Source organism: Mugil cephalus, chromosome 21, assembly GCF_022458985.1.
Source record: "Mugil cephalus isolate CIBA_MC_2020 chromosome 21, CIBA_Mcephalus_1.1, whole genome shotgun sequence".
Taxonomy (NCBI): Eukaryota; Metazoa; Chordata; class Actinopteri; order Mugiliformes; family Mugilidae; genus Mugil; species Mugil cephalus.
The window spans coordinates 1,049,986-1,065,911 of NC_061790.1; the positions used below are offsets into that span (position 1 = coordinate 1,049,986).

The 15,926-nt window shown below is 40.2% G+C and overlaps 1 protein-coding gene and 1 long non-coding RNA gene across 2 annotated transcripts in view; both read right to left on the reverse strand.

Moving 5' to 3' along the window:
- Positions 1–422: 422 nt before the first annotated feature.
- LOC124998871 (NLR family CARD domain-containing protein 3-like) overlaps positions 423–15,926 on the reverse strand; it is a 29,171-nt gene continuing 13,667 nt past the window's right edge. The window contains 9 exon segments of the mRNA XM_047573503.1: positions 423–3,023; positions 3,258–3,304; positions 6,478–6,651; positions 6,773–6,946; positions 7,069–7,242; positions 7,324–8,503; positions 8,506–9,126; positions 9,316–9,544; positions 9,816–9,894. Of these exon segments, the coding sequence (XP_047429459.1) occupies positions 2,473–3,023; positions 3,258–3,304; positions 6,478–6,651; positions 6,773–6,946; positions 7,069–7,242; positions 7,324–8,503; positions 8,506–9,126; positions 9,316–9,544; positions 9,816–9,894 (3,229 nt within the window). The 3' untranslated portion in view covers positions 423–2,472.
- Positions 13,152–15,407, reverse strand: LOC124998917. The gene is made up of 3 exons (XR_007111108.1): positions 15,261–15,407; positions 14,638–14,738; positions 13,152–13,685 (listed from the first exon to the last, which is right to left on the reverse strand). It is a non-coding gene; the product is annotated as an uncharacterized LOC124998917 (long non-coding RNA).

A 15,926-nucleotide genomic window follows, 5' to 3' on the forward strand; every position in this document is an offset into this window, starting at 1 on the left:
TCAAACAACCAGCATCTGAGCTGCTTTCAGGGGGAAAAACCATTCAACTGGGAGCGTAAACACACCTGATCATGACTCACCATCGGCCAGCGTTAATAGTGTCGGCTTCCTACTCGAGGACACTTTTTCTGTGCGTCATCTGCTCCGAGAGCTTCTGTGAGCATCTAAATCTCTGAGCTTCTACTTCCACATTAAGTGTAACTTTTTAAGCCTTCCCCAACCGTTTGGATAAGGAGCGTTGAGGCTGCTGTCCGCTGATAGAGACGCAATCCACTTTGACAAATTGCTACTTCGGTGATATCTTATGGATTTAGGAATGATCTGTAGGCGTTCCTCTTCAGGGAAAACAGTGTTGTAGAAACTGTCTGCAATACAAAGATAGATTCTAACAAGAAACAAAAAGATACTGGATGCATTGAGTGTCTTTTATTGGTTTTATTGCAGGAAGAAAGATGGTGGAGAGCTCAGTGTCTCTGGCTGGTTCACATTAACATCAGTATCAGTATTTATAGGTTCATCAAAACAAGAATAAGAGCAAAGTTCAAGAGCAGATGTCTAGAAAGTCTCACTGTGGAAACATGGAAGGCTCTTAAATCATCACATTATAAATTAGCTGGTATGTGATTTGAATTTGAAGAATTCGTCCAGATTTTGACAAACTGCCATCAATAAAAGAACACTGAGTCTATTAGTGACGAATCTGATTTCAATATTTTCTTTAAATGACTTGACCACATATGCTGTAAATGAGAGATATGTCAGCAAACAGGCTGAGAAGGGACTCATTAAACCTCCTCATCATCTCCTGTTTCCTCCTGATCTGCCCATAACACATTTAACTACTGGTTCGCAGCCTCGGTTGAGTCACAGGTGACAAGAACAACTTTAAAGATGTCAAGCCATGGATGATGTGTGGGTCAGAGGTTGGAGGATGGAGGAAACATCAGAATTAGTCTGATGTAAAGCTCCTGACCTTCAGGCTGACCTGGGACATCATTACTGCTTCAGGTGCCTCTTCATGATGATGGATGCCTGAGTGGCAACACAGGAAGAGCCACTCAGACAAGAATAGAAAAGAAAAGCCTTCACCTCTGGAGTCACTCAGCTGATTACACTCAGGGGGTTGTTAAAAGAAGAAGTGACTATTTGCTGGTGAACAATCTAAATAGAAAACATGAGGTTCTGACCTCTCTGGCAGGACCTCTGCTTCATGATCCCAACACTGAAATAATTCCTTTGACAGCATTCAAACCAAGAGATGTTTTCAAACTGAGAAAACATTTTCATTTACATGATATTTTATGACTTTGATTGAAGACTCACATTCATAAAGTCTTTGTCTATATGTGAGTTTTCAGGTTAAGTTTCCGTCTGTGTCTCTTCGTTCATGCTCTAGATCAGGGGTCTTCTTCAGGTCGAGGACCCCAAACTGATGGAGAGATTAAGTGGGGACCCCCTACCTACTATATGTGTTCTATACTAAACTCAGGCTAGTGCTATTTATGAATGTACATTATTATTATCTTTTTGCATCCAGTATTAAGTTATAATAATCCACAGGTTCAAATAGAAAAATCTGACAATATTTTATCCAGAGAAGAGAGGTGGATTGAAAGATCAGTAAAATGTCGATGCTTTCACTGCCCATCAGACACTGAGGACCGTCCTCTCTGGGAGCCATGATGACCTGGTGGGGATGGTGGGGGCGGTCACTGCCTGTGGTTGTGGCATGGACTCCTCAGTCTGCCTGGGCCAGGGGGGTTCTGGTGGTTCTTCTGACTTGTTTTATATTTGTCTGTTCTATGTGTTTGTTCTTGGGTTGCAATTCATTTGTATAAAAGTTGCTATATAAATAAAGTTTATTTGATTTGATTTGACTTTTGAGTGAGGACCCTACACATCTTTACCCCTAGAGATCAAAAGAAAATGGTGCATATCCCAATGTTGCACACCTGTGGTGACTCCAACTACAATTCTGTTCTGTTTCACTGAATCTCCACGACCTGAAGAAGGCACAAGCTGAAATATGTTCATGTTGGACTCCCACCCATAAATTAAAGTTTTTTTACTTTTTCAAACCCATTCCAGCACTTGGACCTGTATTTTTTTATGTGCTTTTCTTAATGATTTTTCTATGTTCCTTCAGTCATTGTTCTGTTTCCAGCACACCATTGATCTGAGGAACACCAGCAGTGCTCCGGACATTTTTTATCCAATCCAACCTCAACAGTTTGTGTTTTCTGTTCCTTCCTTTATTTCTCAGTTTGTCCTTCATGTGTCCAGGATTTTCCAGTGAGAAGTGATCATCAAAGTCAGTCCAGTTCAGTGGACTGACAGGAGTTCAGTGGTCAGAGGATAATTTCACTACTTCTAAGACAAAACATATGGAATTAAACCAGAGAGATTCATCTGAGAACTAAAGAGAAGCGTCATCCTCCATTAACAATTAAACCTCAGACTTTGAAGCTGTTGTCACTTCAGAGACTCTCCTTCCTCCAGAGAACACAGAGACACTGAGGAACCAGGAGAGCAGACCCCAAATCCAGGATAGAGAGGTTGAGTGAATGTGGTTTTGAAGGTGTGGAGGTGGATCAGTTTGTCAGAGGAGACTCTGTAGAAGGACAGAGTTCCAGCAGGACAGTCCACATACACTGATACTCTGTTAGAGACAGAGGAGGAGATGAGTGTTGATCTGTTATTGTTACGAACAGAGAAACCATGATCAGAGCAGCTCAGACTCCAGGACTGATCATTGAATCCAAACAAACAGTCCTTCATGTCTCCTTTCCTTCTGATTCCTCTGTAACTCACTGATATATCAACATCTCCTCTCCACTCAACTTCCCAGTAACATCGACCAGTCACAACATTTATACACAGCAGCTGATAACAGTAGTCAAATCTGTCTGGATGATCAGGATATGACTGCTCCTCCTTCATTACATGTGTCACCTTCCTGTTGTTGTCAGATAGTTTGAGTTTTCTACCAACTGAGTTTGTGTCGACTTCAAGTTCACAGAAATCTGATGGAGAGAAAAAGACACAACATAGCTGCAGTTTATCATGTGACACATCTGATCGATTCATTCTTTCTTTACTCACTGATCTGTTGTTCATTCATAGAAAGTTTAATGGTGAAACTGTTTGTCAGGATTCTCTTGTCAGTGATGTTTGAATGAATAAATACCACAACTATCAGCTTTGAATTTAAAGATAAACTGCCACTTTAATGTTTTGTCATCATTCGTCAAACTTACACTTCCTGACATCAGGCTTTAACCTCTGCTCTCCACCATGGTCCATCCTGGAGGAACAAACACACAAACAATGATTTTCTATCCAACATGAGTCCAAACTGATGTTCAACATGAACAGAAAATCTTTGATGTTACCAGAGAATAAAGGAACCTAGAAAGGATTTAGTCAGTAGATGATTTGCAACATGTCATTTTGTCACTGTGTATAAATGTATTCATTCTTTCTGCCTTTAATGTCTAATACTTAGAGTGGCAACATCTCACAAGTTCACAAAGTATGTTTTAAAAGGAATTAAAGCTGAATCAAAAGAAACACCCTCAAATGTATTGTCCTGTTTCATACATTCAAGTCCATCCATATCACAAAGGTCCATGACTTTGAAATGTTTTAAAATGGAACCAGTGACAAAGTGGGCCTACAAATGTTATTTGTCACCTGTATTTTATTTTTCATTTTTTTTTTCAATTATTTTTATTTTCAAAACAGAAGGGCATGACAGGTATCATAAGCAGTAGTACAACAAGAAAGCCTGCAGAGACTCTACTTCCTGAGGAAGCTGAGATCCTTCAACGTGTGCAGTAAGATGCTAGAGATCTTCTATCAGTCTGTTGTGACCAGAACCCTTTTCTCTGCTGTGGTCTGTTGAGGGAACAGCAACACACTGAATAAACTGATCAGGAAGGCTGGCTCATGTTGGCAAATTTCTTACTCTGCTTGAGCCTGAGCGATAGACGGTGACTAGGTCTAGGGCCATGGAAATAGTATGTCCTTCTGGACTTGTAAATCAAACATTCGACCCTTTGTTTGAGCAGCGAATTGATTAAAAAATACCATCTGTGTCCTGTTTCTTAGACAGCTATAAGTGCTGATTGCTCAAAGTCATGACAGGAAAGTTTCTTCACTAATAAGTCATGGTCAATGATGTCAAAGGCAGAAATATGGCACCAATTATATTTTTCTTTTCAATCCCTCTGAGCCAATCATCAGACATGTGTCAGCGAGGTGGTAGTGGAGTGACTCTTTCTGTATGCATGTTGAAATTCACAGGTTAAGATATTAGTGGATAAATAGTTATTAGGGGGTAGCCCCTACAGCTAGGGGCTATTTTTATCCCGCGCGTTTCTTCTTATTGTTATTATTTTTCATCTTCCTCCTTCTTTTCATCCCTTAAATTTATATATCAAAATGTAGGGCTTGATTGGGATCGGTCTGCTATTACTTTTCTTTCCAAAATATGAATTGAAAATGAATGGGACGGTCGAAAAAAAAAAAAAAAAAAAAAAAACACGCAAACAGACAGTTTTTCAAAGGTCTACTGCCACCTACAGCCTTAATTTACTTAATTTACACGCTCGTCCCAGCCACAATTTACACACTAGACACATGATTTTTTCCACAGTTGTAGAGAAACTTGTTGTGTCTCTCACAGTGTGCTCAGCAAAGCAGTGAGACGTACAGAATTTAAACTGCAAGCGTCTGTTCGTAGCAAAGTACCTGTCTCCTCTCCATTCACTCCAATGTAAAGAATTTCTAAGAAAAGGAAAAGGACCTTTGTTTTAAGTCGCGAGTGTTTCCAAAATATTTACTCTAGAAGAACAAAAAACATATCAAAGTCTTCAGGAAGGTCTTACAACGCCCACAGTCTGCTTGTTTTTCTGATAGGAGCTCCTGTTTTGACACAGTGAGCCCAAATGTGAGACCAGCGAAAAGGGGGACATCTCGCTCTTATCTGTGTCCCGGCTCCGTGTGCTTCTGTCGTCATGACGACCACTGTGAGTTGCCACGGCAACCCCTGAGCCTCAGGCCTGGGCCACAGCTGAGACCAGTTCATTAATCAGATGTCTCTGCTGTTAATGCAGCTGATCCCTGTGTCCCACACATTTATGTTACAACAACACACACCCACGCACACACCTCCCCACCCACACAGGTAACTTTGTAATTACAGCGCGCCACACACATGCACACACAAACACACAAGTAGCTTTATGTTATTACAGTTACAAATACACACAGGAAGAGTAGTAGGATATACAAATATGCGCGCGATAGCTGGTAGATAGCTGTAGGTTAACTGTGCTAATTCCCATGTTAACAGAGGCGGTACCCCGGCATTAGCTCCCGTAGCCCCTTCAAAATCATTTTACGATAGAGGTCTGTAGCACCCTGAAATGTAATAATTTCCTGAAAATGTAAGAACATTTGCACTTAACTCGATTAAAAATGTAATAAAACCCAATAATGTAATAACTTCACCAATAATGTAATAAAATATCCTGACTGATATTGTAATAACATTTTTACCAGCATCAATACCTTCAGATTTCTGTATGATACCAGAAAAGAAAACCTTTTCCTTGAACCTTGAAACACTGCATACTCACTTACCAAGTGATCATATAAAGGGAGAAAGCTTCAATGTTACTGGACATATTTTAAGCTTGCCACCACTGAAAGAGACCCTGATCGTGTTCTTCCTTGCAGGCCCTGGTATTTACATCTAGACACTGTTTATGTTATTAGAATATCAGTCAGGAAATTTTATTACATAATTGGTGAAGTTATTAAATTATTGGGTTTTATTACATTTTCGATTGAGTTAAGTGCAAATTTTATTACATTTTCAGGCATTATTACATTTTCAGGAAAGTATTACATTATAGGGTGCTACAGAGGTCCCAGTCACATATATTTCCTGGTTTTTTTTTTTGTTTTTTTTTTTCATTTTGTTTCTCATTTTCATAGTCTTCAATATCTTTGTCCAACCAGTGTGTTATGGCATTCCTGGCTTTAAACTTCTTTAATGGTGCATATTTCTCTACGAGAGGCAAAACTAGGTTGTCAAACCTATTTTTGATCCTAAATTGACCCTAATTGTGAGTGTATGACTGAATGGTTGTTTGTCTCTGGGTTAGCTCTGTGATGGACTGGAGATCTGTCCAGGATGTCGGATTATTTTGGATAATGGCTGAAATGTAGCAAATGACTATGTATTTAACGCGCACATGACTCAACTGCTTATTTCAACAATCCATCCTTTTAAAGACATCCATCAACAGTTGTTGATTATTGATACATTTCACTAATTTCCCTTGGGGGATGAATAAAGTAATCTATCTATCGAAAACCTAAAACTGTAAACCCGATAGATAATGGTTCATCCTCTGAGGTTTTCTGTAACTTGAGATATTTTGCAAGTTCCTGTTTTTTTGTCCATACCTGAGAGTGTCAAGTCTCCAGAGTGGATCCTTCAGTCCAGCAGACAGCAGCTTCACTCCCTTGTCTCCTGGATGGTTGTAGCTCAGGTCCAGCTCTCTCAGATGGGAGGGGTTGGAGCTCAGAGCTGAGGCAAGAGAAGAACATCCTTCCTCCGTGATCAGACAAAATGACAGACTGGAGAAAGAAACATATCAGAAACTCAGGAAAAACAAGGAAAATCCTCCACATGTTGAACTTGTGCACCAACATGAACCTTTTCAGGGTTTAACTGATCAACAAGCAGCTGTATCCTGACCTGAGAGTTTCCAGTTTACATTGAGGACTCTCCAGTCCAGCACACAGCAGCTTCACTCCTGAATCCTGCAGGTTGTTGTTACTCAGGTCCAGCTCTCTCAGATGGGAGGGGTTGGAGCTCAGAGCTGAGGCCAGAGAAGAACATCCTTCCTCTGTGATCAGACAACCTGACAGACTGGAGATGGAAACATATCAGAAACTCAAGAAGAAGAAGGAAAATCCTCCACATGTTGAACTTTTGCACCAACATGAACCTAAATCAGGATTTAACTGATCAACGAGCAGCTGTATCCTGACCTAAGAGTTTCCAGTTTACAGTGAGGACTCTCCAGTCCAGCACACAGCAGCTTCACTCCTGAATCCTGCAGGTTGTTGTTACTCAGGTCCAGCTCTCTCAGACTGGAGGACGGGGAGCTGAGAACTGAGGACAGAGCTTCACAGCTTCTCTCTGAGAGGTTACAACTGCTCAGCCTGAAGAAGAATCAACATCAAATGTTTTATTTGTCATTTACTAAATGAATCATGTTTCAAATATTTCCTAAATCCACCTACAGAGCTTTGTTGGAGGCTTTGACCACTGGCAGCAGCCTCAGAAGAGCCTCCTCTGAAGCAGAGTATTTCTTCAGGTCAAACTCATCCAGATCTTCTCCTGATGACAGTAAGATGAAGACCAGAGCTGACCACTGAGCAGGAGACAGTTTATCTGTGGAGAGACTTCCTGATCTCAGGGACTGTTGGATCTCCTCCACTAGAGAACCATCATTCAGTTCATTCAGACAGTGGAACAGGTTGATGCTTCTTTCTGCAAACACATTCTTCTTGATCTTCTTCTTGATGTACTGAACTGTTTTCTGATTGGTCTGTGAGCTACTTCCTGTCTGTGTCAGCAAGCCCCGTAGGAGAGTCTGATTAGTCTGCAGTGAAAGACCCAGGAGGAAGCGGAGGAACAAGTCCAGGTGTCCATTTGGACTCTGTAAGGACTTATCCACAGCACTCTGATGGAGATGTGTTAGTTTAGGTTTGTTTCTAAAGACTTTAGACTTCTGACTTGTAGCTGGTTGTTCTTCCGTCAGGTTGACACCAGAGTTGATGAAGGTCAGATGAACATGAAGAGCAGCCAAAAACTCCTGAACGCTCAGATGGACAAAGCAGAACACCTTGTCCTGGTACAGGCCTCTCTCCTCTTTAAAGATCTGTGTAAACACTCCTGAGTACACTGAGGCGGCTCTGATATCGATGCCACACTCTGTCAGGTCTGATTCATAGAAGATCAGGTTTCCTTTCTGCAGCTGATCAAAAGCCAGGTTTCCCAGAGACTCAATCATCTTCCTGCTCTCTGGACTCCAGTGTGGATCTGTCTCAGCTCCTCCATCATACTTGACCTTCTTGACTTTGGCCTGAACCACCAGGAAGTGGATGTACATCTCGGTCAGGGTCTTGGGCAGCTCTCCTCCCTCTCTGATTTCCAATGCATCTTCCAGAACTGTAGCAGTGATCCAGCAGAAGACTGGGATGTGACACATGATGTGGAGGCTTCGTGATGTCTTGATGTGGGAGATGATGCTGCTGGCCTGCTCCTCATCTCTGAACCTCTTCCTGAAGTACTCCTCCTTCTGGGGGTCAGTGAACCCTCTGACCTCTGTCACCATGTCAACACACTCAGGAGGGATCTGATTGGCTGCTGCAGGTCGTGTGGTTATCCAGAGGCGAGCAGAGGGAAGCAGTTTCCCCTGATGAGGTTTGTCAGCAGCACATCCACTGAGGTGGACTCTGTAACATCAGTCAGGATCTCAGTGTTGTGGAAGTCCAGAGGAAGTCGACACTCATCCAGACCGTCAAAGATGAACACAACCTGGAAGTCTTCAAAGCTGCAGATTCCTGCTTCTTTGGTTTCAGTGAAGAAGTGATGAACAAGTTCCACCAAGCTGAACTTTCTCTCTTTCACCACATTCAGCTCTCTGAAAGTCAATGGAAATATGAAGAGGATGTCCTGGTTGGCTTTGTCTTCAGCCCAGTCCAGAGTGAACTTCTGTGTTAAGACTGTTTTCCCAATGCCAGCCACTCCCTTTGTCATCACTCTTCTGATTGGTCCATGTCTTCCAGGTGAGGCTTTAAAGATGTCTTCTTGTCTGATGCTTGTTTCTGGTCTGTGTGGTTTCCTGGATGCTGTTTCAATCTGTCTGACCTCATGTTCATCATTGACCTCTGCAGTCCCTCCTTCTGTGATGTAGAGCTCTGTGTAGATCTCATTCAGAAGGGCTGAGTTTCCAGCTTTAGCAATCCCCTCAAACACACACTGGAACTTCTCCTTCAGACTAGATTTAACTTTACCTCCACACTCTGCAGCAACAGTTCCTGCACAAAGAAGACGTATAAACAACATGTAAACTCATTCATTTTTAATAACATTTACAGTTTTCAGTCCAGTAAAATTCATAGATCTGATTCAGATGTTTGCATCATATTAACATCAGAGTGTAGAAATGTACATCTCCTCTATCCATCTCCTCTTTCCATCCAGTTAAAGCTGTTAAATCCTCTTACTGCTCTGCAGACAGTCAGCCAGCTCCTCCTGCTTCATTCTCCTCAGGAAGTTCACTGTCATCTTCACAAATAAATCTCTGCTGCTCCTCCTCTGCTCTTCATCATCACCCTCCAACACTTCCTTATCCTCCCTCTGATTCTCTGAGCGTTCTGGGTAATCTGGACTCAGAACCTTCTTGATCTTCTTCAGCTCGTTCTTCATAAAACTGACCATGTTCTCCTCCAGCAGCTGGAACAGAGAAATATGTCGTTTACTTTGAAGTGAAACCGAATAAGATCAATGTTATGATCTATATCATAGTTCAACAATATCTGAACAATATAACATCATAATGAAGTTGGTGATTTATTGGATCACTGTTGTATTAGACCGTATCATTTTACCTACCTGATCTACAAAGCTGCTCAATTAGTGTCTGGTTCATATTTCATGTATAAATAAAAACTAAATCTTCCTTATTGTTGATCACATTAAAGTGTTGAATCTTAAATGTTCTCACCATCAATATGGATTCTAGATGTGTTTGTTGCTGAGGGACAGACTGATCACTGAGAATCTCTGAGCTCTGCTGGTTAACTCTGGAAAAACATTCAGCTTCAGCACATGTACACTTTGATAAAGGTGTCTTATAAAGATGAATCCTGACACAAACCAGTCGTTATGAGAAGGTACAGATTGTGATGGAAACAAATACACATAATAAAGTATTGTAAAGTATTATATAATGCAAAAATAAACATGGACAGTGCATGTGCGGGTCATGTGCCTCAGTATGAAATCTTAATTTAAGTCTTTGTAAAAAAAAAAAAAAAAAACTGTAAAATTAAGTTCTCTGATTTATTTTACTAAGGTCACATTTTTTTTGTATTAAAATGGTATGCACTCAATCCTGTTAACTGTATTGTTTGAATGAACAGATCATGAAACTGGAATTCCGAAGACTGATTTGAATAAATTAGTTCTTGTACTACAAAAAGGTCACAATTTGTGTGGACATTTCTGAGTAGAATTAAATGAAATGTAATAACTTGAAAGAGTAAATTTAACACAATTAAAATAAGGTGGTTTAACTTAAATAAGCTTGTAGTCTGGAGGCATGCATTCAATACTAGCCAAGTTGAAATAACTTAAAAATACTCATGCAAATTTTTACGTCAAACCTTTAGATTGACCCAGCACATAATTTTTTGTTTTTAGAGTCCAGTACACTCTCATAATGTTTCTCTCTGCCTCACTGTGATTCATATTCATGGCCTTGTTCTGAGGTTTGTTATCTTTGTGGACCTTGGTGTCACAGAGGAGCATTGCCTAGATCTGACTACACCAATATCACAATAGTGACACTTCTTAGATGGTGGAGCCTATATGAGTGACCATGTTGGTTATTAACAGTAACCACAGACTTTATAAGTATATGTGTAGCCCTCTCAGGTGTGGCTCCACTGGCTCCACCATTATCATCTAAATAAAAAGCTTTATTAGTGAGAGCAGAACTCGTTATTCTATGGATGTGGATGGAGATGTAGGAGAGACCTGAGGTGGACACAGACTGTGAACAATCTCTAAGACTGAACATGAGAAAAATGAATCCAGCAGTGACAGCACAGACCACACTCATAGTACCCGGGGTTACCTATTAATCTGTAACAAAGGTTCCTGCACCAGCACAATATGAGAGAACGTAGCCTATACTAACCAGAGACACATTCAAGTATTTCTTACTTACTGAATGAATCTTTTCATTCAGGAAATAAGAAATACAAGGTGCAGCGATATTATTACTTAGACAAACCGACAGAACATAGAAACAATGAAGCTCATCTCATCTCATCTTCCATACTGCTTAATCCTCACTAGGGTCGTAGGGGTTGCTGTAGTCTATCCCAGCTGACATTGGGTGAGAGGCGGGGAACACCCTGGACAGGTCTCCAGCCTATCGCAGGGCTAACACAGAGACAAACAACCATTCACACACCTAGGCTCACCAATTAGCCTAACAGAGAGACCGGAGTATCCATGCTGACACAGGAAGAACATGCAAAGAATGGCCCAAGCTGGATTCAAACCCGGACCTTCTCGCTGGGAGGCATCAGTGCTAACCACTGAGATGCTGTGTCACACAAGGAAATTACTGTTTTGGGAAAATTCATGATCTCACCCTTCATGAACAGACTGATGTCCATGTTTGAACAAAAGGGGTTCCTCCATGGACATGTGACTCTTCATTGAGACACAGCTGGGTACAGGACGAGGAGAATCTGATCTTTGCTGGTGGATCCTGAAGGAAACAAAAAACAACACAGACTGACACTATGTTAAGTGGAACTTTTTCTAAAATGGTTCCCATACTGTGCAAATGTGAATAATCTGACAAACAATAATGAAACAATAATGGTGGTTGGTATCACTTTGACTTCTGGTGTTCAAATGAGACATTTCTGTTTGAGGTAAATAAGCATCTCAGAGCTGAGGTATAAGCACCTTTAAGTAACCTGGAAGTATGAAAGATTACTACAGATTACTGCAGCTACCTGTGACCTGAGGGTATTAAGACAGTTGTATGATAAGAAGTCAAGAGAACCTCCACTAAACTATTAAGATCTCAAACACACAGGTCGGCAACCACCTAAGGAGGTGACTCTATAGGTGACTACAGACTACACAATAAACCAAGACTGCCCTTCAAATCCTTAGGCGATGCACTAGAGAATCTCAAGGTATCACATGGTGGTCAATCCTGGGATGTAAGACAAAATGGCAAAGGTCATTTTGTTTTATCTGGTTTGATGTCAATACAATCTTTGTCACTCATAATGTTTCTCTCTCCTTTACAGTGATTGACATTCATAGTCTTGTTCTGAGGTTTGGGTAGCAGACCACACTCATAGATCCTAGGGTTACAATAGGTAACCAGGTTGCCTGTACCAGGACAATATAAGTGGGCATAGTCTATACAAACCAGAGACACATTCAAGTATTTTCACTCCCTGACTAAATATTTAGTAATTACAAGGTTCAGTCAAATTATTACTTAGAAAGACAAATAGAACAGAGAAGCAATGAAGCTACTGTATTTAAATCAGTTATGGAATCAATTTAAATTCAGTGATTTCCTACAAAGAACATTATTTCTGTTCTGAATGCAACCTTGTTATCATTGATTCATTAACTGTTCACTGGACTCTTCTATTGTAATGTTGACATTTATCTTATTGAGAAACTGAGATGAAAATCCCTGTGGAGCTGTTTTCATGTGTGGTTTATCAGCAACAAGAAGCCATGTTGACATCAAGGAGACTAAAGTGTTTGTCCTCTCCATCAATCGTCCTGTCAGACTGACACTATGTTACGTGGAGCTTGTTCTAAAATGGCCCCATACTGTGTAAATGTGGAGAATCTGTTTTGTGTGTCTACATTGAACATGGAGCTTTACAGAAATAATGTCATCAAATAAGAGATGTGCTCTTATAAAAAAGAAGTAAGGAAGGTCTGAACCTAGTCCTGGATTAGTGAGAGTTCCAGTGATGTATCAGTAAGACATTGACACTAAGCAGATCAAAGTGTTTGTTCTCTCCATCAGTCAACCTTCCAGACTAAAACTATTTCAAACAGAGGTTTTTACTAAATGGTTTCTGTGTCATATATCCTGTAAATAGAGTTTAAAATATTTATCTTCATATGTTTTCTGTGGTGGTGTCTTGATTTGTTCCCTGGAGGCTCAGCAGTAGGAGAATTATCTGTTTTCATGTTTGAATGTGGACGGAGGACAGATTTGCAACCAATCTGAGTTCATCTGGCCATAAACTGTCTTTGGTAAAAGAAGACTGACACAAACCAAACTTCACACATTTATTCCTAACTGCATTCTGCAGGTATGTACACAGGGGATTCTTCATATATCATTCAGAGCCAGACTTATAGAACAGTTTATTCCTACAAAATATGGCAATGCGATTGTTTTAGTTTGGACTGTTGACAGTATTTTGTGATTTATGTAGTGATAAAAAAAGATATCCAAAATTTCCTTTATAAATACCTGTAAATCTAGTATGTTAACAAAATGAAACAAAAATTAATTTGAACCTCACCTTATCCATTATACAGATTTCTGTTCTGGGAATGTATGCAAATGAGTGCATATTTAAGTAGATAACTCCTTATTAACATATTTAAATATACATTAATAGAAAACATGTAAAACCAACAAATGTTGTATTCATGTAATATCTATTTTATATCTGTTAGTTAAAAATTTGAACCTATTCACCTATACTGTCTCGCATTAAACAGCATGGCTTCCACCATGGACACGTCACTCTTCATGGAGACACAGCTGGGTACAGTAGATTCTGGTCTTTGCTGTGGGATCCTGATGGAACAAAACCAACACATAAGTATAATTAGAGGGACACTCCACGGAAAACCTTCTACACAAAACAAAATAATTCCAATCAGTCCCTCTATGACTGTACACTGGACTCTTCTATTGCAGTGTTGACATTTATCTTATTGAAAAACTGAGATGAAACTCTCTGTGGAGCTGTTTTCATGTGTGGTTTATCAGCAACAAGAAGCCATGTTGACATCAAGAAGACTCAAGTGTTTGTCCTCTCCATCAACTGTCCTGTCAGACTGACACTATGTTACATGGAGCTTTTTCTGAAATGGCTCCATACAGTGTAAATAATGAGAATTTGTTTTGTGTGTCTACATTGAACATGGGGCTTTACAGAAATAATGTCATCAAATAAGAGATGTGCTCTTATAAAAAAAAAAAAAAAAAAAAAAAAAAAAGAAGAAGAAGTAGTAGTAAGGAAGGTCTGAACCTAGTCCTGGAGTAGTGAGAGTTCCAGTGATGTATCAGTAAGACATTGACACTAAGCAGATCAAAGTGTTTGTTCTCTCCATCAGTAAACCTTCCAGACTGAAACTGGTTAAAATGAACTTTTTTACTAAATGGTTTCCATACTGCATCAGCTAGAATGTAAACAGAAAGCACAGTTTCGTATTTGTTCTTCGTATGTTGTCTGTGTTGGTTTGTTGGTTTGTTCTCTTCAGGCTCAGCAGCACAAGAATTATCTGTTTTAGTGTTTGAATGTGGATGGAGATGTTTAAAGAAACAAGATGAAATGCTACTGAGAACAAAGGTCATTTTGTTTTACCTGGTTTGATGTCAATACAATCTTTATCCCTCATAATGTTTCTCTCTCAAAGGAGAGAGAAAAATTATGAGACAAATGTGAATCATTATGGAGCAGTGATGTGAGTGCTGAACTCTGACATGGAGAAGAGTCATGGACAGTTAGAGATGGTCATCTCACCTCCGATCTCTGGTCTGGTTCTCATGGTCCCCCCTCAAAGTGGTTTTGGAGGGACGGACTCCCTCCTGTGTGTCCTCAGTCTGATCCATAGCAGAGTCCACCTTCACACAAACACAACAACCTGATCAGTTATTACAACAATTCCTATATCACATCAGTTCTCACTGTCAGGAACATGGCTTCAATTCTGGGTCAGTGTAAACCTTGCAGGGTTTATTATAGATAAACAAATATGGAGCATCTCAAATTTACTGGACAACAACATCACCATAATGTATTTCACAATGTTATCATACTTTAAAGTTATTGCTGAGTCACAGATTGAGGTTTGATGGTGTCAAAGAAACCTCAGTCACACTGATCCAAGCTGTCAGACCAGTTCTGACATTCTCTACATTTTACCATCGTCCACGTGAACACAGACTCAGATCAAACCGATAAAGACTTATTTTAAAATATATAGATTCTCTATGGATACAAACTTTAGAATATAACATCAACTAATAAATAAACATTTGTAATAATTGAATTATCCCAGAGAAACTTTCTACTCTACAAAGAGTGAAACAGAACAATGTGACCAATAGTGAACTGTTCATCGGTCATTTACAAATGGATTTTACCTTCTTCTTATCTTCTGAAATTCAGGTCGACTTCCAGACACTTTCCACCTTCATGTGTGGAGGAAACATTTAAAGAGAAGAAGCTGCTCTTTGTCCCTCGTCAGTCCTGGATTTGATCTGAGGACGAAGTCACATCCTCATAACTTCAGAGTCTAAAAACAGATCATAGTGATAGAGTTAAAACCAGTCCAACCTGTGGAGGAAACCCAGTCAGTGTCAGAGGAGACTGTTTCCTGACTCCTCCCTCTGACCTCCTGAGCTGATTGGCTGGTTAATGAGCAGGAGGTGTGTTTGACTTGGTTCTTGTTTTGAGTCTTTATCTCATTAGTTAGTTACCACAGGTTTTTAAAGTGGAAATCTCAAACACAGTGAAATACCACAGAATTCAGAAAAGAAACTGTTTTGGGGAACACCCCAGATAGTGTCCGGGGTGTGAGGGGTCAGTGGAGATTTTACCAGCCCACTTCTTGACCCTGGCCCGGTACAGGTCCTGGATGTCTGGTGGCTGATCTAAACCAGACCATGATGGATGAATTAAAGATGTCTTCAGATGATGGACATGTCTCTGTATTGGTCCTGCTAGATCTTAGTGCTGCATTTGACACTATTGATCACAGTATTTTACTACAGAGAGTGTGATCAAGGTTACAGGATCTGCTGGTGTTT